The 27,102-nt window shown below is 44.9% G+C and overlaps 1 protein-coding gene across 1 annotated transcript; it reads left to right on the top strand.

The window, feature by feature from the left end:
• The first annotated feature begins 10 nt into the window (after positions 1 to 10).
• LOC134350922 (RNA/RNP complex-1-interacting phosphatase-like) lies at positions 11 to 27,102 on the top strand. Its single transcript, XM_063056764.1, has 9 exons — positions 11 to 233; positions 555 to 630; positions 744 to 875; positions 1,604 to 1,727; positions 9,129 to 9,189; positions 11,326 to 11,372; positions 11,461 to 11,536; positions 14,550 to 14,624; positions 25,630 to 27,102. Exons 1-9 carry the CDS (start codon positions 91 to 93, stop codon positions 26,006 to 26,008), a joined length of 1,113 nt encoding a protein of 370 aa, XP_062912834.1. The 5' UTR covers positions 11 to 90; the 3' UTR covers positions 26,009 to 27,102.

Here is a 27,102-nt window from a genome sequence, read left to right as displayed (position 1 = left end):
GTCACAAAGATGGCGCTGGGCTTCCCGTTAAGGAAGATCGGACACTTCCTGTGGGGGCGCAGCGGAAGCCTTGTCGCTCTGGCTGTTCGAATGGAGCGAGAGTGGGTCCGGAGTGGAGGGAAAGCGAGAGCGAGATCTGGGGCGAGAGGGGTATCCGGGTGGAAAGCGGAGCCCTGGGCCGGAGGGCGGTCCGGGAATGGAGCCGGATCGGGCAAGAGCCGCATTCCTGAAAGGTGAGGCCACCATCCGCGGACCTCGAGTATCTTGGACTGGTGATCACCTCCCTTCCTCATTCCCCCAGCAACCTGTCACCCCTCCCCTATCTCCCAAACCCATTTACCCCCTCTCTTTCACCCTTCCCCGTCTCCCACTCCATCTTCCGCTTATTTACCCCTCCTCCTCCCCTATCTCCAGCTCCTGCCCTCCCCATCTCCCCCTCTCCCAATACATGCTCCTGCACCCTCCCTCTTTCATTCCCCTGCCCTCACCATCAGTACTTCACCCACCCATTCCTAAAAAAGGCACTGACATTTGATTTCCCCCCTCGGCTCTAGGTGGCAGGAATACTCTGCTGTTGGCCAAAGGCTCCCAGGGACCAGGTTCATCGCCTTCAAAGTTCCACTGAAGAAGGTAAGAGGCTGTGTGTCACTGTGTGTGTGAGAGAGACAGAGAGCTGAGAGTGACCAGGGTCACCTGATGCAGCATCTGCAGTGGGCGTCTCAGTTCTGGATTTCACCTTTCAGGTATTTGAAAGCCGTCTGATGCCCCATGAAATCTTCTCGCCGACGGATCTTCTGAACCAAATTAGTGAGCAGCATCAAGAGTTGGGCAAGATTATTGACCTCACCTTTACAAAGCGATATTACGACTCTACGGTAAGAACAAACAAGCTTCTACCTCAAAATCTTTGGCCAGAAATAGAGGAAACAATTGAAGTTCTCTGAGACGGGACAGAAAGACTGATGTCTGCTGATGGTGGCCAAAATGCCTGCTTATGGAGGGACCTTACTGTTAACCAGAATTGTAAAGGTGGCCAATTTATCTTGATACAATCCTGTTCTATTTCATTTCTTTCTCTCCCATTACTCATTACCAAAGAAGCTTAGTAATTATCTCCAGAAATAATAATCTTGGCTTGCTTTTGCAGCGATAAGGGTGAGAAGTTTCACTCAAAGTCCAAAGTAAAATCAATTATCGGAGTACATAAATGTCAACACGTACCCCCCTGAGGTTCTTTTTCCACTATGTACTGGGCAGAATCCACTGCCTTTTGTAGGATTTTCCACTCGGGTGTTGAATTGATTGGCTCATGCTTCCTTTAATCCTCACTGGCACCCATCGTTGGGACGAGGGCCACACTGAAGTAGGTGTCGGACATTCAGGTGGTGAAAAGCAGCCAGTTGTATAACAAAGACATTTTGTGTATGGGCAACAGTGAGGTCAGCAGTGGACTACAAGTGGAGAAATGCAGGCCCTGACTTGAGATTCTATGACCGATTGAGTACCAGTATAGGTTCATAGTGAAAAATTTCTCCTGTGGCTTGTTCACATGACAGGCCCCTGTCTGGTGTCGTACAATAGTGCTTTATATTTTCTATTGTAGGAGCTGCCAGAGGATTTGCACTACGAGAAAATTTTCACTGCTGGCCATGAAGTACCAAGTGCAAAAAACATTTTAAGCTTCAAACAAGCTGTGAAGACGTTCCTACTGGAGAATATGGACAATGGTGAGCACAGTTCTGGGAAGGTGTGGAAAATGGGTTGTGGGGAGGGAAAGGTGGGTTCGAGGTTTGAGGAGGACTTCAGTAGCTTATCTAGATGGCAAGTTCAAGTGGATGGAAACTCTGCCGGTGCTTTTTCCAGTCCCATGTGGCCATTGATGAGATTGTGCGGAGCCACTGTTCTCCCACAACAGTGTTGGCCAAGAACTTCCAGCATGTAAGCACAGAGACACTGAGGGAGTACAGGCCCTTCTGCCCACAGTATCTTGTCAAACCAGCTAAAAAGTAAACGAATAAAGCCCCAAAAACTCATTGTTCCCTTACCCCACAGTGCTTGCTTCGACCTCCTACCCAAGATCCACAAACAGGACTGTCCGGGAAGGCCTACAGTTTCTGTCTGATCCTGCCCCACTGAACTCAGGTCCTCATACCTCAATTCCATTCTGTTCCTCTTGGTTCAGTCCCTTCCCACCTACATCTGTGACACTTCTCATGCCCTCGATCTCAGTAACTTTCAATTCCCTGGCCGTCTTATCTTCACCATGGATGTTCAGTCCCTATACACTTAGAAACCTACTGTTCCCACGGTTATCTTGACCATACCACTATCCACCCTATCCCCTGTTTAAAAAAAAAATGCTATTTTATTTTCTCCATTTCTTTGCCTCTACTACATCTGTTCCCAGGAAGCAACTTTCCGTTCCAGATGTCCTCCTCGTCCTCCTCTAAGGAACAGGATTTCCCTTCCTTCACTATTGACACTGCCCTCACCTGCATCTCCTTCGTTTCCCAGACATCCACACTCACCCCATCTTCCCACTGCCTTAACAGTGATAGAGTTCCTCTTGTCCTTAGCTACCACCCCATCAGCCTCACATCTAACACATTATTCTCTGCAACTTCCACCAATGCCATAGAGATTCTCCCATTAAACATATCCTTACCTCCACCACCACCCCCCCTCACTTTATGCTATTCCCCTGTCTGCTCATCCCTCCGCACTAATCTCCCTCCCGGCACTTATTCCTGCAAGTCGCCTAAGTGCTACACCTGCCCATACACCTCCTCCCTCACCTCCATTCTGGGCCCCAACTAGTCCTTCCAGGTGAGACAACACTTCTGCGAATCTGCTGGGGTTGTCTATTGTGTCCGGTGCTCCTGATGCGGGCTCTTCTACATTGGTGAGACCCGTCGTACATTGGGGAACTGCTTCATCAAGCACCATCTGCCACAAGTGGGACTTCCTAGTGGCCAAACATTTTAATTTTGATTCCCATTCCTGCATGTTGATCCATGGCCACCTCTTCTGCCAATTGAGGCCACTCTCAGCGTGGAGGAGTAACCTTATATCTGGGTGGCAGCCTCCAACCTGATGGCATGACTACCAATTTTTCCCTTCCAATAAAAAAGTTTCCCCACCCTGACGTTTTACTACTTCTCACCCGCCTATTGCTTCCCTCTGGGTCTCCTCTTTCCTCCCACGGTCCACTCTCCTGTCCTATCCGATTCCTTCTCTACCCCTTGACCTTTCCCGCCTACCTGGTTCACCTACCTCCTTCCACCGAGCCTCTTTCCCCTCCCCACATTGTTATTCTGGCACCTTCCCCCTTCTTTCTCAGTCCTGAAGAAGGCTCTTGGCCCAAAACATCAACTATTTATTTATTTCCATGGATGCTGCCTGACCTGCTGAGTTCCTCCATCATTTTCTGTGTGTTGCCCAAAAACTAAACCCTCCTACCTACACGATGTCCATATGCCTCCATCTTCCTCACATTCATGTGCATATCCATCTCTTTAAAAACCTCTAATGTATTTGCCTCTACCACCGTACCACTCTGACTAAAAAAACTTACCCCTCACCTCCCCTTTGAACCTACCCCTTCTCACCTTCAATGCTTGCCCACTGGTATTAGACATTTCTACCCTGGGAATCAGATACTCCCTGTCTCCCCTCAGCCTCCGCTGCTCCAGAGAAAGCAACCCAAGTCTGTCCATCCTCCTGTGATAGTACATTCCCTCTAAACCAGGCAGCATCCTGTTAATACTCCAGATGTGGCCTAACTAGAGTTCCATAAATTTGCAGCATAACCTCTTGACTTTTGAACTGGCTACCTCGACTAATAATAACAAGTATTCCATAAGCCACCTTAACCACCCTATCGACCTGTGTAACCACTTCCATGGAGCGATGAACTTGGACCCCAAGATCTGTCTGCTCAGCAACACTGTTGAGGATCTTGCCTTTAACAGCATTCTGTCTCCTTGCATTTGCCCTACTGAGGTGCAACACTTCACATTTATCTGGGTTAAACTGCATCTGCCATTTCTCTGCCCATATCTGCAACTGACCGAAATCATGCTGTATTCTTTGCCGGTCTTTTCCAGTATCCACAACTCCACCAATCTTGGTATCATCTGCAAACTTACTAACCCACCCATCTACATTTTCATCCAGGTCTTTTATATACGTCACAAACAGCAGAGGTCCCAGCACAGATCCCCGTGGAATATCAAAATTACAGACCTCCAGCTCAAATATGTCCCTTTGATCACTAGCTTCTAGGCTCAAGACAGTTCTGAATCCATACAGCCAATTTGCTGTGGATCTGGATTAGCCTCCCATAAGGGACTTTGTCAGACGCCTTACTAAAATCCATGTAGACAACCTCCACTACCTTCCTCAATCTCATCACCTTATCAAAAAACTTAATCAAGTTGCTAAGACACAACTTGCCCCACACAAAGCCGTGTTGGCTTTCCCTAATTAGGCGATGGGTTCCCCAAAACGCTCATATATCCTATCCCTAAGAATTTTCTCCAGCAATTTTCCCTACAACTGACATGAGGCTCACTGGTCTATAGTTCTCAGGATTTTCCCTTAAATAGAGGCAACGTTAAGGAGTTGTGGTCACTGTTCCCTAATTGTTCACCCACTGAAAGATCAATCAGCTGGCCAGGCTTTTACCCAACACCAGGTCCAGTACAGCCCCCTCCTCTCATTGGACTGTCCACATGTTGATTTAAGAAATCTTCCTGGATACACTTAACAAATTCAGCCCCATCTGAACCCCTTACACTAAGCAGGTCTCAGTTTATATTAGGGAAGTTGAAGTCCCCCATGACAACACCCCTACAATTTTTGCATATTTCCTTAATCTGTTTGTGTATCTGTTCCTCAATGTCCTGGTGGCTGTTGGGAGATGGTAGTGCAAACCCATCAGAGTGATTGCACCCTTCCTGTTCCTGAGTTCCATCCAAATGGACTCGGTGTCTGAACCCTCCGTTACGTCTCCGGAGTGCAGCTGTGATGCTGTCTCTGATTAGTAATGCAACTCCAACCCCGCTTCTACCTCATTTATCTTCTAAAGCCTTGAAAACCTGTTACATTAATCACTAATTCCTGCCCCTCTCTCGACCAAGTCTCTGGAATAGCCACAACACCGTAGTTCCATGTACTGGTCCATGCTGAAAGTCCATCACCTTTACCTATAATACACCTAGCATTAAAACACACACACTTCAAATATCTGACCCATCATACCCGATGTTTCAATCTTACCTTTCAATACTTTCCCAGGCATCTGTCTTCCTGGCCGATCCTTCACTTTCTGACCCAGTGCTCAGGTTACCAGCACCCTGCAAAATTAGTTTCAACCCTCCGGAGTAGCATTTGCAAACCTCCTGGCCAGGATATTGGTTCTCCTCTAGTTCAGGTGCAGCCCGTCCGTCCCTCTTGTAGGGGTCACCCCTTCCTCAGAAAAGGTTCCAATGATCCAAGAGCTTGAAACCCTGCCCCCTGCACCATCTCCTCAGGCACTCATTCATCTGTGCTATCATCCCAGCCCCTCCCTCCACTAGCCTGAGGCACCAGGTGTAATCCGTGAGTAGATGTGTATTTCCACATCAGCACAGCACGTGACTTGGATTAGAACCTGCAGATCATGGGCAAATAGTCCCTGAGGGAAAAACAGGCCCCACTACCTACCACATTTATTCCAACCATTTACCCCCATCTTGCCCTTCTGGGATCCGGGTGTTCTAGCGCAGGAATCGCAAGATATGGTCACAAAGAACTGGCACATTGGCCTTCATTGCAAAGGGGTTGGAATTTTAAGAATAGGGAAGTTTAGTAACATTTGTAGAAGAGGTGTTGGCAGAGCCCCACTGGTTTTGATTCCATCACCGAATACATAGTAACGTTGGAGGCAGTGTAGGGGCAGTTGCGAAACGTCCACATTGCATTAGAGGAGCTGCTTGTAGATGGCGTGGTAGTGTAGCAGTTGGCATAACGCTTTACAGTGCCAGCGATCGGGGTTCAATTCCCACCACTGTCTGTAATGTGTTTGTACAGTATGTTCTCCCTGGGCTCTCTCCTCCATTCTCAACACCTATGAGTTCGTGTGCTGTGGGCGTGCTATGTTTGCACAAAACATACACTTGCTGACTGCCCCCGGCACATCCTCGGATTGTGTTGGTTGTTGGCACAAACAACACACTTCACAGTATGTTTTGATGTACACGTGACAAGTAAAACTAATCATTATCATTAATGAAGCTAATCTCAGTGTGCATAAAGATAGATCCTTGGGACTGCTGAAATACATTTCAGGGCATTGTGGGAAGCTAGGGAAGAAATTTCTGTGGCCCTGACAGGGATATTTGTATCGTCGTCAGGCAGGGGTGAGGTAATAGAAATCTGGTTGGGTGACTGATGATGTGCCTCTGTTTAAGAGGGGCTGCAAAGACAGCCTTGGGAACTCCAGGCAGAGAGCCTGACGTCACTGGTTGGGAAGTCAGTGGAAGGGATTCCGAGAGACAGGATCCACCGGCCTTTGTTGGTAGTGTGGCTTTGTGGGGAATTGGGTATCACAAATTTGATTGCAATGTTTTGAAGAGATATCGAAAGGACTGATCGCAAGGCAATAGACATTGTCTACATGGACTTCAGCCAGGCTTTTGACAAGGTCCTACGCGGTAGCTGATCTAGAAGATTAGAACACAAGCTTCAGGGTGAGGTAGCCGATTGGATATAAAATTAGCTGGGTGGCTTGGTTAGGGTGGTAGTGGAGGGCTCTTTCTCGAATTTTCAGATCCTCCAATTTGAACTCATGGTGAGCTGGAGGGACACATGCTGGGTCCTCTGTGTTTGTCATCTACATTAACAATCTGGGTGAGAATATAGGTTGCAGGGGTACAACCCAAGTTGGTGGTGTGGTGGATAGTGAAGAAGGTTGTCTAGGTTGTAACAGGATCAGGTTCAGCTGGAGAGGGAATTGGAAGGAAACGGCCAATAGAATTGATTGCAGACTAGAGTGAGGTGATGTATTTTAGGGAAGTTCAATCAAGCAAGACTCTTAGTGAACGACAGGGTCCTGGGAAGTGTTGCAAGACAGAGTCGCAGGAGTACAAGTACAGGGTTTCCTGAAAGTGACAGCGCAGGTAGACAGGATGGGGAAGAAGGAATATGGTGCACTTGTCAGGGCATTGAGCACAGGAGTTAAGGATGTCACGTTTGTCACATTTTTGCTGTAGGGGAAGTTGGTAAGACTGCATCTGGAGTTTCTATCGATTGATTTATTTATTGAGATACAGTGTGGAACAGGCTCTTCCAGCCCTACGAGCCACGCTGCCCGGTGACCACCCCCGACTTAATACTAGTCCCAGCATGGGACAATTTACAATGACTAATTAACCTACCAATTATTTACCCAGCTATAGGAAAGAAATAAATTTAAGCTTGAAAGGATGCTGAAAAAATTCACAGGAATATAACAGGAACTGAAAGGCTTGAGTTATAAGGAGAGCCTGGATATGCTGGGACAATTTTCCAGTGTAGGAGGCTGAGGGGTGCCTTTACAGAGGTTTATAAAATCATGAGGGGAATAGGTAAGAGTCACAGTCTTTCCTCCAGGTAGGGGTGTCTAAAACTAGAGGAATAGAGGAAAGTTGAACATATACAGGCAGATGGGATTAATTTGGATTGATATCTTCGGTGAGGGCATGATTCTGTCAACAAATATGAGGCCTGTGAGATCTTACCTGGAATATTGTGTCCAGTTTTGCTCCGTGCCTAGAAAATACTATAGCGAGTTCAGAAACACAAGATATTCCGCAAGTGCCGGAAATCAAGAGTAGCCCATACAACGTGCTGCAGGAACTCAGCAGACCAGGCAGCATCGATGGAAAGGAATAAATAGTCGATGTTTTGTGCCGAGATCCTTCGTCAGGGCTGATGAAGAGTCTCGGCCCAAAATGTCAACTGTGTTCCTTTCCATCGATGCTGCCTGACCTGCTGAGTTCCTCCAGCATGTTGTATCTGCTACTTGGGGAGTTCAGAAAAGGTAGGTTGGTTCTACGAAGGGAGCCTAGGCTTTGGTATTTTGTATAGTTTAGAAGATTGTGAATGATTTTATTGAAATGTACAAAATTATTTGTAGGATTGACAGGGTAGTTAAAACAAGGTGGTCACTGTATCAAAATACGGAATCTGCCCTTTAGGACTGAGATGGGAGAAATCCTGCCACTAGGGAGTTGAATTTTCAGAAGACTCATGTTTTTCATAATTTCTGAATGTCCGGGAAACCTTTAAATGTAGTGAAATTTTTAATTAATAGCGTGTTATCATATGCAAATAGTGGCAGGTATCTTGCACCAAGTTCCCGTAGAGACCCATCTGATAGTAATCTGATTACCCCTTTCCAATGATGTGGACTGAAGCATAAATGTTAGCCAGTCATGGAGAAAGCTCAGTGAGAGCGTTTATATCCTGTACCTCATCTCTAAGAATTCGCTTCCGGTTATGGTGCACCCTCTGGACCTCTATTAGGAAGGTACTTTCTTTTTCCTTCCTTCTTCCTTTGTCCTTGACTCTGGGTTGATAAACATGTAGAAGCACTCCTAATCTAGCTTCTAGGCTGCTGTCTGCTTGGGGCCCTTAACTGGAATTCAGACCACCCATCCCATCAGACTTCTGAGATACCACATCACCTTAGAGTGGAACAGTACTGAGCCCATGCCAGCCATCAAACACCCAGCTACTCCATAGACTAATTCAATTTATTCATCCCGTCAGTTTTTGCTGTCCCCAGATTCTACCACCCATTTACACAAGGGGAGGGTAGAATGTCCAAACTGCAACCAGATGTTGGAGGAAACCAGAGCACCCGGAGGAAACTTGCATAGCAACAGGGAGAACCTGCAAACTAGACTGATTCAGTCTGTGAGGCACCAACCCTGCTCGCCTGACCACAATGTCGTAGATTCATAAGTCGTAAAACATGGAAATGGGCTATTCAGCCCAGCTGATCAATGGACACGCTTCCATATTAAGCTCATCCTGTTCATTAGGTGTGGGGGTGTTGGGGTCTAATCTGGCGTGCTCACTGTTTTGTACTTGTCTACTTTTAGATAAACTGGTTGGAGTTCATTGCACTCACGGCGTTAACAGGACTGGCTATCTCATTTGCAGGTTGGTTGTTGAAGAGCTTGGTTAAGTTTTTAATGATTGTAAATGAGAACCATGAAAAGAGCTCAAGCAGTTCTGTACCTAATTTGGAGTCGTATGGCATTGAAAAAGTCCTTTTGGCCCAACTGGTCCCGTTTGCCTGCATTTGGTCTATAACCCTCTAAACATTTGCCATCTATGTACCTGTCCACGACCCTTTGAAATATTGTTAATGCACTTCTTCTGACAGCTGGTTCCATACATGGACCACCCTCTAGGTTTTAAAAAATGTTTCCCCTCAGGTCCCTACTAAATTTCCCCCTCCCCACCTTAAACTTCTAATAGGCATCCGTTAGTCTCGTGAGACCATGGATTTGTGCCTTGGAAGGTTTCCAGGGCAAGGTTGTATGGAAGACCAGCAGTTGCCCATGCTGCAAGTCTCCCCTCTCCATGCCACCGATGTTGTCCAAGGGAAGGGCACTAGGGCCGATACAGCTTGGCACCGGTGTTGTCACAGAGCAATGTGTGGTTAAGTGCCTTGCTCAAGGACACAACACGCTGCTTCAGCTGAGGCTCGAACTAGCAACCTTCAGATCACTAGCCCACACCTTAACCACTTGGCCACGCGCCAACACACCTTAAACTTATGTTCTCCATTTCTTGATTCCCAACCCCTGGAAAAAATTCACCCTCTCTACCTGTCGTGATTTTATACATCTCGATAAGATCACTCCCCATTCTCCCACACTCTGATGAATGCAATCCCAACCGGTTCATCCTATCTCCTTTACTCAGCCTGTCCAGCGCCTGCACCGTCCTTGTAAACTCTTTTTTAATGGCATCTTTCCTACAGCAGGGTGACCAAAGCTGAATGCATTACTCCAAATGTGGTCTCTCCAGTATGTTGTACAACTGCCCCCAAGCTGTCCAGTAAGGATATTGTCTCTCAGTAAAACCATTGTCACAGTTAGCAGGTACATTTTTGTATAACTAAAAGCAAATTAAGCACCAGAGCTTATTTTGAGAGGGCTTGGATTGAGGAATATGGATGCCTTGCGAAACCTGTATTGAACATTGGTTGGGAGTATCGTATTCAAGTCCACTTGCAACAGAGTGTATACAGGAGCACTGGAGAGATTTAATACATGAGACCAGAAAGGAGGTATTGTATATTTAGGCAAGGATGAGCAAAGGCTATAGGGTAACCTGAGAGATGTCCTGAAATGATGTAGGGTTTCCATTTTAACACAAACATGATGTTTCCACCTCTGGCTATTATTAGAGGCCATTAATCTAAGATTCGCCAAGAAGTCCAGTTGGGAATCCAGCAGGAATTGTTTGCCTGAAGACTGAGAATATAACAGTACAGATGACTCGAAGGTTGGTGATGTTGAGGACACTGTAGAAGTTTGCTGACATGTACTGAGCGATTACAATTTCAGGCAGAGTCATGGCGGAGGGAGTTCAATTTGGGCAAGTGTGGAGTGCTGAATATTAGGAGATTGCGTTGTCGGTGTTGAGGGATGCGCAGAGGGATCTTGTGGGTAGCTCCCGGAGAGTGGCTGCACAAGATGATAGGGTGGTAAAGAGGGTGTGTGGTCTGCTTGCCTTTATTGGTCATGGCATCAAGCTCAAGAGTCAGGAAGTTGTGTTGCGGACTTATAAAACTCTGCACTTGGAGCACTGCGTTCAATTCTGCTTGCCCCATTGTAGGAGGGACGGGGCGGCTATGGAGCAGATGCAGAAGTTGTTCGCCAGCATACTGCCTGGATTTGCTTTGAGGAGAGATTGGACAAAGTTACTTCCCTTTTAGTTACAGCCAACATTATCACAAAGAATCTTGTTATAAGAATGTTGGACATTCCCCTAGTATAAGATGAAGTTGAGCTCATTGTGATCTTGCACGTTACTAATCGTCTGCCCTGCACTTTCTCTGTAACTGTGCCACCTGATAACAAAATCATGAGGGACGTAGATTTGGTAGACAGTAACAGTATTTTCCCCAAAGTAGGGCAGTCCAAAACTGTGGAGCATAGATTTAGGGATGAGAGGGAAAAGATTTCTAAGGAACTTGAGGGACAAGCTTTGAGTGGTATTGAGTAGGGACATAGAGCAATAGGACTTGGAAGGACATTGGTTGATGCTGTTTGTTTCTTTCAGGTATCTGATTGATGTGGATGGAATGGACCCTCGTGAAGCGATTGACTGTAAGTTTTAGGATTTCACCACTTGGACTTATTCTTTCGTTGTCCTTCAAAATCTAAAATCTCTTCATCCCTGGTTCTTTTTGTCAAGTGTTCAATAAATCCCGTGGACATCCAATTGAAAGGCAGAATTACATTCAGGATTTGTTACAGGGGCCTCAGCGAAGGTAAGATTAACCGGATCACAATCGTAATAACGCACTCAGCTACTGTATTATCCTGGCAGGTCAGCCTGTTTCTGGTTGCACTGTGTGTCAGAACTGTTACAGCTCGGAAATGGCCTAGGTGCCAACATCAATGCCAACCACGGTGCCTTCTTGAGCTAATCCTATTTGCCTGTATTTGATTTGGCCCATATCTGTCCACGAACTTGTCCAAATGTCTTTGTAAACATTATATTTGTACCCACCTCTATTATTTCCTCTGGCAGCTTGTTCCACACACCCTCTGTATTTTTTCCCTTTTTCCATAAACACTGCCCTTTCCTGGGGGCAAAATCTGTGACCTTATCTATGCTCCTCAAGATATTACAAGGTCATCCTTTAGCCTGCTACTCTCAGGAAAACAGTTCCAGCTTATCTGGTCCTTAGAATTCCTTATCCTTATTTTTCACACCCTCCAGTCCAGTCCAGACAACATGACTGTGAATCCTTTCTCACTCTAGTTTAAACACATCTTTCCTGGCGATCAGAACTACATGAATACTGCAGGTGTGGTCACACCAACATCTTGCACAGTTGTAACATGACACTTGTTGCACTGTCTAGTGAAGGCAAGTGTGGAAACATCACTTCGTTACCTGTGCCACAACTTTCGGGGAATTATGTACTTGTTGAACAAACCCAGCAGTAAAACACTGCCCAGGGCCTGGTTATTTACTGTGTAAGTTCTCCCCTTGTTTAACTTCCCACAAAGTACCACTTTGCACTTGGCTGAGTTAACTATTTCCTAGTCAAATTTCCCAGTTGATCTAGTTACTGTTGACACCAGCAATTTTTATATCATTTGCAAATTGGCTAACCATACTATGTTGTCATCCAAATTATTAATATAGATGACAAACAATAGTCAACCCAACATCAATCACAGCAAAACACCATTGGTCACACACCTCCAAACCTGAAAAGCTATCCTTCGCTGCTCCCTTCTTGACTTTTACCATCGAGTTAGCTTTGTATCCAATTGGCTAGTTCACCTTGGATCCCATGTGATCTCATCTTCAAGTTCAAGTCCAGTTTTAATTTGCATTCAACCGTAAATGAATATAGCCAAGTGAAACAGCTTTCTACTGGGGCCAAGGTGCGAAACACAAAGCACACAGCACAAAGCACTAATAGCACACATGGTTATGATTTCAGAAAAAACATACAGACACAAAGAAAAGTAATGTAGTCCAAGTCCCTGTGTGGCATGACTAGATTGATGGTAAGTTGTTCTAGTCTAGTTTGTTTTCCCACCAAGTGGAGAGCAGCACTGCCTTGATGTCCCCTAGCCACGACCGAGGCAATATACCTCCCCTGCAGTCAGTCTCGCCAATGAACCAGTGAACCGGACTTGCAGTATTCCCTGTTACTAATGTCTAGCAGGGTCTTGTGATTGCAATTTTCGGGTCTAGTCTACCATGGTAGACTTTGTCTAAGACCCCACCAAAGTTGATGTTAGTAACATCCACTGCCCTGCCCCCAGAAAAATTGATCAGATTTTGGAGACACAATTTCCGAAGCCATGACGGAGACATCCGAACTATCCGTGCCTTTTCAAGTGTTGGAACGTCTTGGCTGATCAGACGATTCCGGGTCACTGATGGGAAGTAGTGGAACTGTAGTCTGAGGAGCTAGATTGCAGTTCCCTGTTGGCTCTAGAACATAGAACACAGCACAATACAGCCCTTCACCCACCATGTTTTAACCTACTTTAAGATCAATCTAACCCCTCCCTTCTACATAGCCCTCAATTTTTCTATCATTCACGTGCCTATCTAAGAGTGTCTAAAATACCTGTAATATATCCTCTACCCCAATCCCTGGTAGGGTGTTTCACGCACCTACCATTCTCAGTGTAAAGATCCTCGATATTTATCTCCAGTCATCTTAAAATTATATTAGCCATTTCTGCCCTGGAAAAATACTCTGACTATTCACTCACTCTATGCCTCATTAACTTGTGTACCTCTATTTAGTCACCTCTCATTCTCCTTCACTCCAAAGAGAAAAGTCTTGGCTCAGTTAACCTATCTTCGTAAGACATGCCCTCTAATCCAGGCAATATCCTGGTAAATCTCCTCTGCACCCTCTTTAAAGCTTCCACATCCTTCCTATAATGAAGGAACCAGCACTGAACAATATTCCAAGTATGGTCTAACCAGGGTTTTATTGAGCTGCAGTGTTACCTTGTGGCTCTGAACTCAGTTCCCAACTAATGACGACCAACACACCATACACCTTCTTAACAACCCTATCAACTTGTGCGGCAACTTTAAGAGATCTATGGATGTGAACTCCAAGATCCCTCTGTTCCTCCACATACCCCCCAGGATCCTGCCATTAATCTAGTACTTTAACTTTGACTCAGAAAAGTGTGAAGTGATTCATTTTGGAAGGTCGAATTTGAACTCCATCTGCCTGCTGTACATCCTGCCAATGTCCCATTGCAACCTCCAAAAACCCTTCACACTATCCACAACAAACTTATTAACCCACCTTTCCTCTTCCTTATCCAAGTCATTTATAAAACAATCACAAAGAGCAGGGAATCTCAAAACAGATCCCTATGGAATACCAATGGTCCCCACCCCCAGGCAGAATACTCTCCATCTGCTACTACACCCTCTGCCTTGACCAAGCCCATTCTGACTCCACACAGTTAAGTTTCCCTGGATCCCATGCCTCCTGATTCTGAATGAGCCTACCATGGAGAACCTTATCATATGCCTTACTACTTTGTCAATGTGCTTTGTTCAATTTCAAAGATTCAATCAGGCTTTGATCTGATTTTGATAAGAGGTAGAGGTTTCTGCCGAAGAAGAGTAGAGTTTATTTGCCACTAAAGTGCGAAGTGACATGAGGAAATTGGATTTAAAATTCTCACCTTTTAATGTTTCTTTTCTTTACGGTTACTGTACTTAGCAAAAGGAGGTCATGTTCTCCCTACAATCTCATGTACGATCTTTCTGTTTCATAGCAATAAAGGAATTGATGTCGTGACAAAACAGATGGGACAATTCAACATGCACCCTATGTTTGCACCACAAGATAGGTGAGTAATGGCCTGTGGTATGTCCAGCAGGTGCTAGTATAACAGTTTGCACCCTCTCTTTGTGCTTGTTCTGTTGCAGGTAATGCACTGTCCATTGGATGTGAGATCTTTAGCTGGCTCTAGTAACGTGGGAGGGAAGGGGTGGAGCAGACACAGGTAAGCATGGTAATTCGTGCAAGTTTTAACTAACTCAAGCATTAAATATGGTGAGATTCACTGAGGTGGATATGACTTTGTGTTAGGAAATGAGTTGGATTGAAGTGTCAGTGGATAAGCATTATAACTAATATTTTTAAAAAATTCTTAGTTATGATGAAGTCATTGGGTGAATGTTATATGTTGAGGGAAGGCTGATGACGACAATATCGAGTAGGAACTGGGGAAAATAAACTGAGAGTAGCTGTTTGGGGACCGATTAAAGGCCAGCTGGTTAGAGTTCAGAACCCCTACATATTCTCATGAGGATGGCAACGTTTGGGAACTTTGCATGACAAGATACCGTAAGGTTAATAATTTTGAAAAAGAAGAAGAAAGCATATGCAAGGTATAGGAAGCTGAAATTAGGCAAGGCCTTTCAGGAATATAGAAGAAGCAGGAGAAAAATTAAGGAATTAGGAGCGATGAAAGAGACCATGAAATATCCTTGACAAGCAGCATTATGGAGAATCCCAGGGCATTTTAGGAGCAAGAAGGTAGCCAGGGAAAGTGTAAGCCTACTCTAGGATGAAGGAGGGAATTTAAGCATGGAGCTACAGGGCGTGTATGATGTCTCTAATGAATACTTCAAGCAGTAGGTAGATGACAGTGACATCAAGGAAGGGTATGTTGATATTCTCGGGCTTGTTGATATTACGAAGGTGTGTGCTGAGGGACATTAAGGTGGCTAAGACCCCATGAACTAGGGGAATTGACTTCACTGGATTTCACTCACACCAATACTGAACTGATTCCACAACCTGTGGATTCACTTTTAAGGACTCTTCAAAACATGTTCTCAATATTTATTGCTTATTTGTTATTATTATGATTTTGCTTTTTTTTCCTTCTTTGTATTTGCACAGTTTGTTTTCTTTAGCATGTTGGTGTCAGTCTTTGTGTGTGCTTCTTTATATTTACTGTGAATGACCTCAAGAAAATAAACATCTGTGTAGTTTTTTCATATTATAGGCATCCGTTAGTCTTGTGAGACTATGGATTTGCGCCTTGGAAGGTTTCCAGGGCACAGGCCTGGGCAAGGTTGTATGGAAGACCAGCAGTTACCCATGCTGCAAGTCTCCCCTGTCCACGCCACCGATGTTGTCCAAGGGAAGGGCACTAGGGCTGATACAGCTTGGCACTGGTGTCGTTGCAGAGCAATGTGTGGTTAAGTGCTTTGCTCAAGGACACAACACGCTGCCTCAGCCAAGGCTCGAACTAACGATCTTCAAATCACTAGACGAACGCCTTAACCACTTGGCTACGCCATGGTGTAGCATATGGTGACATATAGGTACTTTGATAGAAGATTGACTTTGACTTTGACCTTCTGGAATCTATCCTAGCTACTATGGAAGGCAGGAGAGGAGATTGCTAGGGCCTTCAAAAAATACTCTTTAACCAGGGTGGAAAGTGGCCAGTTTTGTTCCTTTGTTTAAAAAGAGCCATGGGGTTAATTCAGGAAGTTGTGTGCCAGTGGGCCTTGCATCAGTGGTAGAAAAATTATTGGAGAGGATTCTTAGGGATACGATTTACTCACATTTGGAAAAGTGTGGCTTAGTTGGAGAAAGTCATCATGTCTTTGTGCAGGGATGGTCCTGTCACTCAAATCTGATTGAGTTTTTTGAGGAGGTGATGAGATGATGATGCTAGGGCAGTGCTTACAGCATCTAAAAATAGGCTAGTCCAGAAGGTTAACTCAAGTGGGCCCTATGTTATGTTGAGAAGTTTGATTCAAAATTGGTTCAGGTGTAGAAAGAGGATAATCCCTGGGGATTTATCTAGTTTTATTTGCACCAAAACAACATCTGTTCCTCTGTGCTCCAGAAGCTTATCGTCCCCTCCCTGAGCTCTTCATCTACCATGTCCTTTTCCTTGGTAAATCCTGTTCAGATGTATATATTTAAGACTTTGCCCACAACCCTGGCTCAAACAGATTGCCTCTTTATGAACTAAAGGGGTCTTTCTCCCTTGCTCCTACTATACATAAAATGTATAATGCCTCTAATCTTGCCTGCCAGTGATCTTTCATGACCCTCTTTATCCTCCTGTTTTAAGTACTCTGCTATTTTTTTGAGGGTCTCTTCTATTTTCCTTTCCCTACATCTTCCAAATGCTTCCTTTATTTTCTTGTAATCCTTTTTATCCTGTGTGGGATGTGTTTGCACAATACTTTCAGTATCTCACTTTTGGATGTTCTGCCTGAGAACACTGCTCTCAGTCTTCTCTTGCTTAGTCCAGACTTGTATTATGGAATATGGGCTCTAGGTAGCCTCCCTCCTCCCACCAAGAGATCCTGTACATGCTGGAAATCTTAAGCAACACACACAAACGCTGGTGGAACGTAGCAAGTCAGGTAACAACTTTGTTGGAGAACAAGCAGCCGACGTTTTGATCAAGACCCTTCGCTTTTTATTACCCTCCATAGATACTGCCTGATTTGTTGAGTTTCTCAAACATTTTGTGTGTTTCTTAACTTCTGGACTATCCTTGCCCCCCGCCATAACTACTGTGAAACTTCAGTGCCCTGTACAGCTCAGCTCTGGTAGGTTTGTTTACTTCTTGGCTCAAAAAATACTCTTGGATGTACTTTGCAAGTTCCACCCCATCTAATTGCCTTACTCTGAGGAAACTCCTTAAATATAACTATACAGGAGTAGACACCACCACAACCCAGTAAACACCAATGTGTGTCAATTAAGCTGAATAGCTAATTTTCTTGTTGCCAGTTTTCAGACACATTCTAGTAAGATGGTTAAGTGTACGTGATCGATCTTGAGAGAGAAGGGTTATGAGACAGGTTTGCTTAGTTTGGTGATGTACTTCACAATGGGCTAAAAGTGCAAACATGAGAATTAAAATAAACATGAAAATAAAAGACAAAGGGCCGGCTAGTGGCGCAATGACATCAGCGCCGGACCCGGGAACGGAGGTTCCCGGGTCCGAAACCAGTCGGGTCTGCTCCCGAGTACGCTTTCCATCCGTGCCGGGTTGAGTGTTGAGATCACAACTCGACCTCGTAAAATAAAGGGAGACTACTGCAAAAATGTCTGTGTGAGGAGTAGCACACCACACAGTCTCTCTCTCTCACTCCACACCTTGTAAAGAAGCCGTGAAAAAGACATCATCACAGACACATGCACGCACACGCGGACACAGACGGGCACGCACACAGGCACACACCAAAAAAAAGAAGGAAAATAAAAGACAAAGATGTTCGTTAAAAGCAAGGTTGAATAACTAGGTTTTGAGCTGGCATTTAAAAGTGTCAACTGAGTCTGCGTCCCTTATAGTTTTAGGTGTTGAATTCCACAGTTTAGGAGTTTAATTCAGAAAAGGTGACCTGCCAATTATCTTTTGAGGGAGATTGTCGGAAGAAGATCTGAAAACTCAAGCGGGACTATAAAACGAAAACATTTCTGTGATGTATTCTGGTCCCAGACAGTTAGACCTTTTAAAAACAAGTAAGAGAACTTTAAAATCACTTCTTAAAAAAAAATACAAGAAGCCAATGCAGAGTAGCTAATACAGGAGTGGTATGTTACCTCATCCTGGTTTTGGTGGAGATTCTGCCCTGGCCACTTTCTTTGTGTGAGATTTAAAATTCATATCTGTGTCAAGGATAACACCCAGACTAGTTACTTCTGATTTTACAAGAGGAGCCAAGTTCCCAAGTTTATCAAGAAGTTTATCTCTTGGCTATGGGACCAACCAGAAGTATTTTGAGGTTGTATGTAGAGGTTACCAGTATACTCTCCCTAATGGAATTAATTTTGTTGATGAAAAGTGTTGTGAATTCCTCATTTTGTGGCAAATGCTTGACTGAGGACATTATAGGTTGGGGCAGGGTTTAACTGAAAATTATATGGTTGAAAACAGTATTTTCGAAGCACTGCTATTCCCTGTAATAATCTTGGAACAATGGGCTCTTCATACAGAGCACATAAGCAGTATTAAAGGAGGCTAGTTTTTCCTTGAAAATATTACGGTCCATTTTTTCTTCATTCTCCCTCAGCTACTCTGCATGATCTCTTGAGTTTGCAGACAGAATTGTTTACCGTGCTGACAATTTTCTAAGTGACTTCTGTTTAACCCTAAGTGGGGCCACTTTGTTTAATATGTTAGAGTCATAAAAAAGAAACAGGTCCTTTGGCCCATCCAGTCTGTGCCAAAACCATTGAAACTGCCTAGTCCCATCGACCTACACCAAGACCGTAGCCCTCCATACCCCTACCATCCATGTACCTATCAAACTTTGCTTAAACATTGTAATCGAGCTTGCATGCATCACTCGTTCCACACTCTCATGACCCTCTGAGTGAAAAAGTTTCTCCTTGTGTTTCCCTTAAGCATCTCACCTTTCACTCTTGACCCATGACCTCTGGTTGCAGTGCCACCCAGCCTCAGTGGAAAATGCCTGATTGCATTTACCTGATCGATACCGCTCATAACTTTGTATACCTTTATCAAATTTCCTCTCAATCATCTACGTTCTAAGGAATGAAGTCCTAACCTATTCAATCTTACCTTATAACTCAGGTCCTCCAGGCCTGGCAATATCCTTGTAAATTTTCTCTATGCTCTTTCAACCTTGTTTACAGCTTTCCTGTAGGTAGGTGGCCAAAACTATACACAATGCTCCAAATTAGGCCTCACCAACGTCTTATACAACTTCAACATGACATCACATCTTCTGTACTCAATGCTCTGATTTATGAAGGCCAATATGCCAAAAGCTTTGTTTAGAACCATGTGATGCCACTTTCAACGAATTATGGTCCTGTATTCCTAGATCCCTTTGTTCTACCGCAATCCTCAGTTGCCTACCGTTCACTGTGTAAGTCCAGGTTGCCTTCATTGCCTGTATTAACAATTGACCCAGTTCTCCTATTTGAAAAAACAAGCCTCCACTACCACCCTCTGACTCTGTCCACCAAACCAATTTTGTATCCAATTAATTAGCTCTGGATCCCATGTGATCTCACCTCCAGACCAGCCTACCATGCAGGATCTTGTCAAAGGTGTTTGTTCGTCAACATCTACCATCCTGCCCTTGTCGATCTTCTTTGTCACCTCTTCAAAAAGCTCGGTCAGATTTGAGTTTCAATCTCCTACGCACAAAGCCATGCTGACTATTCCTAACCAATGCCTTGCCTTTCCATATGTGGTTGGATCCTCTTTCAGAATCCCCACCAATAACTTGCTCACCACTGACATTAGGCTCACTGGCCTGCAGTTTGTCATTACAGCCCTTTAATAAATCTACTGTCAGTTTTCCAGACTGTTGTAAGTTAGACACTCGATGGTCATTGCGGACCAGTAGTCAGAAGGAATTGTCTCCGTACTGCGTGACTCTGAAACCGCAGATCTGCAGGTAGTTGATGCTCTCACGTGTGTTGTTATCATATGGGACAGGGCAATTTGATGGTTGTTTCTCGGGGTGTGAGGAAGACGACATTGTGCAGGGTGGCAATGTTTTTTTTTTAAACAAGGCTGAGTTCCGAGCTCGACATCAACCCGGCACGGATGGAGAGCGCGCTCTTGGGTGGTCTGTCACTGGATCGAACTCGGGAACCTCTCGAGCCCGGCGCTGATCTCACTGCGCCACCAGCTGACCATTGCACAATGTAACCAGTGCGTGAAAGATCCTAAAGTGGAAAAGCCTTGCACAGAGACAATCCCACTCTCTGAGCCTCAGAAGTCAGGATCCAGTGGCACGAAGAATCGTTACGTCTGGCAACTTCCTTGGCTGCGTCTTCTTAAGTGCTCTGCCGCGCCCTATGCACTCCACAATGCGTTGCTGCAACGCCTTCTCAGCCGTTGAACCCCCGGGGTTTCCTTTCTCTGATCCACCGAAGCAGTCTTCGCATGCTGGGATGAGCAAATTCCTATCTCACCAAGGGTTTCAGACCCGTTGGCTACCGTCATCTGGTTTAGCCAGCCTGTTGAAGCCGTTGCCCGGGGTGCGGCCGCTGTCGCATGCAAACAGCTACAGGGAGCCACAGGTGAGAGCTGGGTGTTGGCGGGGACCAGTAGATGACGAGCCACTCCAAGGAGTGCAATAAGCCCCCCCATCTAGAGGCGCCACCCCTCCCATGCACTCCAGACAGGGCAATAGTGTAGAGGTTAACATAACACTATCACAGTGCCAGTGACCCAGGTTTCACTCTTGCTGCTGTCAGTAAGGAGTTTGTAAGTTGTCCCCATGACTGTGTGGGTTCACTCCGGGTGTTCCTGTTTGCTCCCACATTTCAAAGACGTGGGTTAATTGGTCATGTGTGTAATTGGGCAGTGCTGGTTGACGGGTCTGGAGAAGCTTGTTACCATGCTGTACTCTAAATGAATAAATCTCTGCTTCCACTGCCTCCCGGTAGCATGTTCCAGGCACCCATCACTGTCTTCATATAAAAAAACTTATCCCGCAAATCTCCTTTTAAATTTTCCCTCTCTCAATTTAAGGCAATGCCCTCTAACATGTGATATTTCTACCCTCGGAAAAGACCCTGCCTATCTACAGCTCTCGTAATTTTACAAACTTCTCTCCGATCTCCCCTCCGCCTCGAGTGCTGCAGAGAAAACAATCCAGGTGATCTTCCTTGGAATCCACCCCACAGCCTCTGCACTCTTCCTGTAATGCTGTGACCATGACTATGGGCAATACTCCAGATGTGACCTAACAAAGTTTTATACGGCTGCAATGTGTTTTACTCCCTTTTTACAACATTTCTACTCAATTCCCGGCCGGTGAAGGGAAGTGTGCTGTACCCTGTCTTTACCACCTGACCAGCGAATGTTGCCACTTTCAGAGTGCTGTGCGCTTACAGTCCCGGTTCCCTCTGTTATACAGGTGCTCATTTGGGTGAGGGTAATAATTATCTGAGCCAGCCGTCCCTATGCTTCATGACTAGTCTATGATGAGTTTGCTGAGTGCATAATTCTTCCCCTTCTCATTGCAAAGTGTTTTCTGTTAAACTGATGGCAAAATTGTGATTATTTCATTGTCAGTGTCATAAGGAACATAATTGGGCCATTCTGCCCATCAAGTCTGCTCTGCCATTTCATCATGGCTGATATATTATCTTTAAACCCCAATGTCCTACTTCCTTCCTGTAACCTTTGACACCCTTACTAACCAAGAGCCTAGCAACTTCCACTTTAAGTGTACCAGTGACTTACCCTCTACAGCCATCTGTGGCAATGAATTCCAGATTCACCATCATCTGGCTCAAGAAATTCCTCCTCATCTCTGTTCTAAAGGGACGCCCTTCTACTTTGAGGCTGTGCCCGCTGGTCCTAGAATTCCCTGGTAGAAGAAGCATCCTCTAGGGGTAATTAATTAATCCTATCGTGGAATTCCAGACTGAGTCTTCCTTGACTCCAGCATGTGCAATTCCAACAACCTAACCCAGAAGTATTCTTTGTGTTTCTTATCTCAGCAACCTTTATCAGTTTCATTTCTTCAGACGATATGTAGATTGAAGTTACCTGTGATTATGGCGATACCCTTTTGACAAGCTGTCATTCTGGCACCATTTCCTGGAAAAGGCATTTGCCACGCTGGCCTTCATCAGTCAGAGCACTGAGTGCAAGAAACACACATCAAAGTTGCTGGTGAACGCAGCAGGCCAGGCAGCGTCTCTAGTAAGAGGTAGAGTCGACGTTTCGGGCCGAGACCCTTCGTCAGGACTAACTGAAGAAAGAGCTAGTAAGAGATTTGAAAGTGGGAGGGGGAGGGGGAGATGCAAAATGATAGGAGAAGACAAGAGGGGGAGGGATGGAGCCAAGAGCTGGACAGGTGATTGGCAAAAGGGATATGAGAGGATCATGGGACGGGAGGCCCAGGGAGAAGGAAGAGGGGGGGGGAACCAGAGGATGGGCAAGGGGTATAGTCAGAGGGACAGAGGGAGAAAAAGGAGAGAGAGAGAAAGAATGTGTGTATATAAATAAATAACGGATGGGGTACGAGGGGGAGGTGGGGCATTAGCGGAAGTTAGAGAGGTCAATGTTCATGCCATCAGGTTGGAGGCTAGCCAGATGGAATATAAGGTGTTGTTCCTCCAACCTGAGTGTGGCTTCATCTTGACAGTAGAGGAGGCCGTGGATAGACATATCAGAATGGGAATGGATGTGGAATTAAAATGTGTGGCCACTGGGAGATCCTGCTTTCTCTGGCGGACAGAGCGTAGGAGTACAGTTTTGTTATTAAACCAGAAAGATTGTGGAAACAATTTACCAGGGTGTTGCCTAGACTTGGGACCCGAGTTACAAGGAGAGGCTGTGTAGACTAGGACTTCATCCCCTGTAATGTAGAAGATTGAGGGGTTGTTGTGACTGTGATCTAAGTCACCAAAGAGACGCTGAAACTAGTGATATAAAGGTCTTTAATCATCACAACAAGCAGGCATTCTCTTGAGACTCTCTTGATATAGTCTTTAAAACACAAAGTTCATCACATTTTATACTTTTTAAGATGAAAGGTAACAGAAGGTGATTCAATACTATTTGAATAGTTGCAATGACATTGTTTACTTCAATATTTTGGGTTGACAGAGACTCCTTTAAATTACATATTTGCAGTGCCAGACTCCTCTGAAAGTTCAAACATCTTTGCTGGAACAAAGTAATTCACACAGAGGGTATAAAAGCTTCTGGGTACAGAGATCCCAGACACCCAAAATTAAGGTTGTTACTGCAGACTCTGAATACACAAATATTTCAACTATGGATTGATCAACTATACTTGTGACCATATGCAAAGTGACAAAGTCAGTCTTGTCTGCCAGCTTGAACTCGGTCACAATGGTGCAAATAACTCAGCCATGTTGCCTGGTTTGCAGGCCAGTTAGCATAACCCTATTGTCTTAAGTTTGGCTGAAGCAGATGAGAATATCTCATGGTCATTTCACTTTGCAAACTTTATCTCTTGAGCAGCCAGTCCCCTACTGTGGGCCAGCAGTCCATTCTCTGTAGATGGTGCAGTTTGAAAAGCTGCCCCTTTGACTAAAAACTGATTACTGCTTGCAATTTAAAATTAGAAATGAAGATTAGTTCTTGCATGAATTAAAATCTGCTATATTCACATAATTTCATAATTCCCGAATAGGGTGACCTCATAAGGGGTATACAAGGACATGATGGACAGAGCTAAGTATCTTTTTCCCCCCAGGGACAGTGTGCTAAAAACAAGAGGGCATAGGTTTAAGATCACAGCAAGAGGTTTAAAAGTGGAATCAGGGTCAGATTCTTCACACAGAGGGTGGTGCATATTTGGAATGAGCTGCCAGAAATAATGGTTGAAATGGGCACCTTAGCAACATTCAAAAGACATCTAGATAAGTACATGCAGAGGGGAGATTTGGAGGGTTATAGGCCAAATGCAGTCAGATGGGACTTGTTCACTGGGCAACAATCAGTTGGGCTCAAGTGCCTGCTCCCATGCTGTATGAAATTGGGAGGTCATAGTTCAGGTGTACAGGAGATTGGTGAGGCCACATTGGTGAGTTCACTTCTGGTAGTTTTGCTGTAGGAAATGTATTGCTAAACTGGAAAGAGTGCAGAAAATGGTCAAGCATGTAGTCGGGACTTGAAGGACAAAGTTATAGGGCGAGGTTGAACTGATTAGGATCTTGTTCCTTAGAGCTTTGATGATAAAGGGTGATTTTTATAGTGATGCACATGGTGAAAGGCATGGATAGGGCCATTCACCCCAACGAGTCTGCTCTGCAATTTTATCATGACTGATTCATTATCCCTCTCAGTATACTCCTCCCTTCTCTCCATAACCTTTAATGCCTTGACTAATCAAAAATCTATCAACCTCTCCTTTAATATACCTAATGACTTGGTCTCCAAAGCAGTTTGTGGCAATGAATTCCACAGGCTAAAGAAATTTGTCGTCATCTCTGTTCTAGATAGACATCTCACTATTCTGAAGCTGTGCCCTCTGGTCCTATTCTCCCCACTATAGGAAACATCATCTCCACATCCACTCTGTCTAAGCCTTTCAATATTTGATGGGTTCTAAATTCTATCGAGTACAGGCCTGGAGCCATCCAGTATTGTTCATAAATTAACCCTTTTACTCCCAGAATCATTCTCATGAGCCTCCTCTGGACCCTTGCCAATGTCACCACATCTTTTCTTCGACAAGGGGACCAAAACTGCTCACAATACTCCAAGTGCAGTCAGATCCGTGCCTTATAAAGCTTCAGTGTTACATCCTTCTTTTTATGTTCTTGTCTTACTGAAATGAACGCTAACATCGCATTTGCACTCCTTACCACTGACTTGACCTGCAAGTTAACACTTAGGGAATCCTGTACGAGAACTCCCAAGGCCCTTTGCACCTCTGAGTTTTGAATTTTCTCTCCATTTAGAAAATGGTCTGTGGTTTTATTCCTTCTACCAAATTGCATGACCATACTCTATATTCCATCTGCCCCATCTTTGCCCGCTCTCCCAAACTGTCTTCCGAGTCCTTAGCTGAATGTATTCAGTCTTTTCCCCCCAGCGTTGGGGATAATTTTGAGGGGTTTAGTTGATGGGGGGGAAATATTTAATAGGAACCTAAGGGGCAACTTTTTTTTCTGAGGTAGTGTGTGTGTGGAATGAGTTGCAAGAAAATGTGTCTTTCATTATAGCAAAAGCTGCCCATCCTCCTTCTATACTCTCATGGTCTTAATCTGAAACACTGACCACCCTTTACCTCCACACAGGTGCTGCCTGATCTGAAGACTTCCTCCAGCTGTTCCAGCATCTGCAGGTTTTCGTGACTCGGGTTGTAAATGATATTCTGGTCGTTCTTTTACAGGGCAAAGCAAGCTAAATACCCTGCGAGGAATGACCGTCGTGAATTCAGTCACTTCGCCTGCCCGCCCGAGCAATTTGCTAATTCCTACTTGCCGACAGGCCGTTTCGGGGGAAATAGCGCTCTTCATCAACCAGTGCTAAGTAATGGACAATGTGGTGCATCTTCAGACCATACTGGCAGGTGGCAGCAGTCGTCCTGGAGGAATTACCGGGCTCATTCTCCATGGCAACAGTGCCAGGTGGAATCTCCCTGGGGCAGAGATCAGCCGCTGCACCCGTGGGCTGGTTACCAACGGCGTGCTGCAAGGAGTACCAGGGGAAAGAAGTTGATCTCTCAAGATCGGGTTAGAGGAAACACGCATCTGCGATGGGACGATTGAAATGTGGACGGGTATTTTAGTCACTTTGATCAAGAGGAACTGAAACAATGTGCAAGATAAAACTGCAGCTGAGGGACTAGTTCAGAAAACAGCTACTGTCTCAGGGCATCACTGCATTTTTTTAATGTGTTGGTACATAGGACCCGTAGAGAAATCTCACACCATCCACCACAATATTGTGTTCAACTCCCAATCTTTAATTCATTTCCTGACATCACTGTCTCCCCATCAGCTTTCCTCAATTCACAGAACAGCCCCAACAGCCTTCCGCAGTTCATGCGCTCTCCATCTAACGAGTTGGGAGGACTTGGAATTGAATGGCACTCCGGATATTCGGTCTGAGGGGACACAGTGCAGATTTTGTTCAGCCGGCGGGATGTCGATATACTGTGTAACTGTTAAAGGGGTCCTGCTCCACTGAGGACACTTCGTACCTTTACAGGTACTTACAGTCATGAAGAACTACAGCTCAGAAACGAGTACTTTGGTCCATCTAGTCTGTGCTGAACTAGATTCATTTTACATCGAGTTGGGGTCGATTTTTAATCTTTCCATAGGCAACAAATAGATACCCAAATCTTAAGTCAGTCAGAAACCATTGGTAAATGTTACATCTGAAACTTGAATGTGACAGGTTTGTGTTTGATGGTCTGACTTGACTGCTGTGACACCCAACTCTTCTCCCTGTTGTTTTTTTTTTGGCTCATTTAAATGGGAACATCGGAAGAATCATCAGGATCATCTCTGGATCAATGAACCTTATCTGGTAATGAGTGTGGTGCCAATCTGAGAGCAGACTCAGTTGCCAGTCAAGTTCCATAGGCTCCTGATCAACGTTCTCTTCGTCTCGTGGAGGATTGGCAGGGGGCTCCGGCGTGTGGTTGCAGCTTTTAAATTAAGGACCCTCTGTGTTCTGGGTTGTACATCTTGTTAGTTTTTGCAGTGATATCTTGTGCCTCATCTTTTTACCAGATTCTCCTAAAATTCACAGCTTCGCTGTTTGAGGAAGGCTTGAAACAAGAATTTCTATGCTCATTATTAAATGTAATGTGGAATCAAAATAAATTGATTTTGGCCATTTGTATAATTTTATC

The sequence above is a fragment of the Mobula hypostoma genome, chromosome 8 (assembly GCF_963921235.1).
Source record: "Mobula hypostoma chromosome 8, sMobHyp1.1, whole genome shotgun sequence".
NCBI lineage: Eukaryota > Metazoa > Chordata > Chondrichthyes > Myliobatiformes > Myliobatidae > Mobula > Mobula hypostoma.
This window is presented reverse-complemented; position numbering and strand designations above follow the sequence as displayed.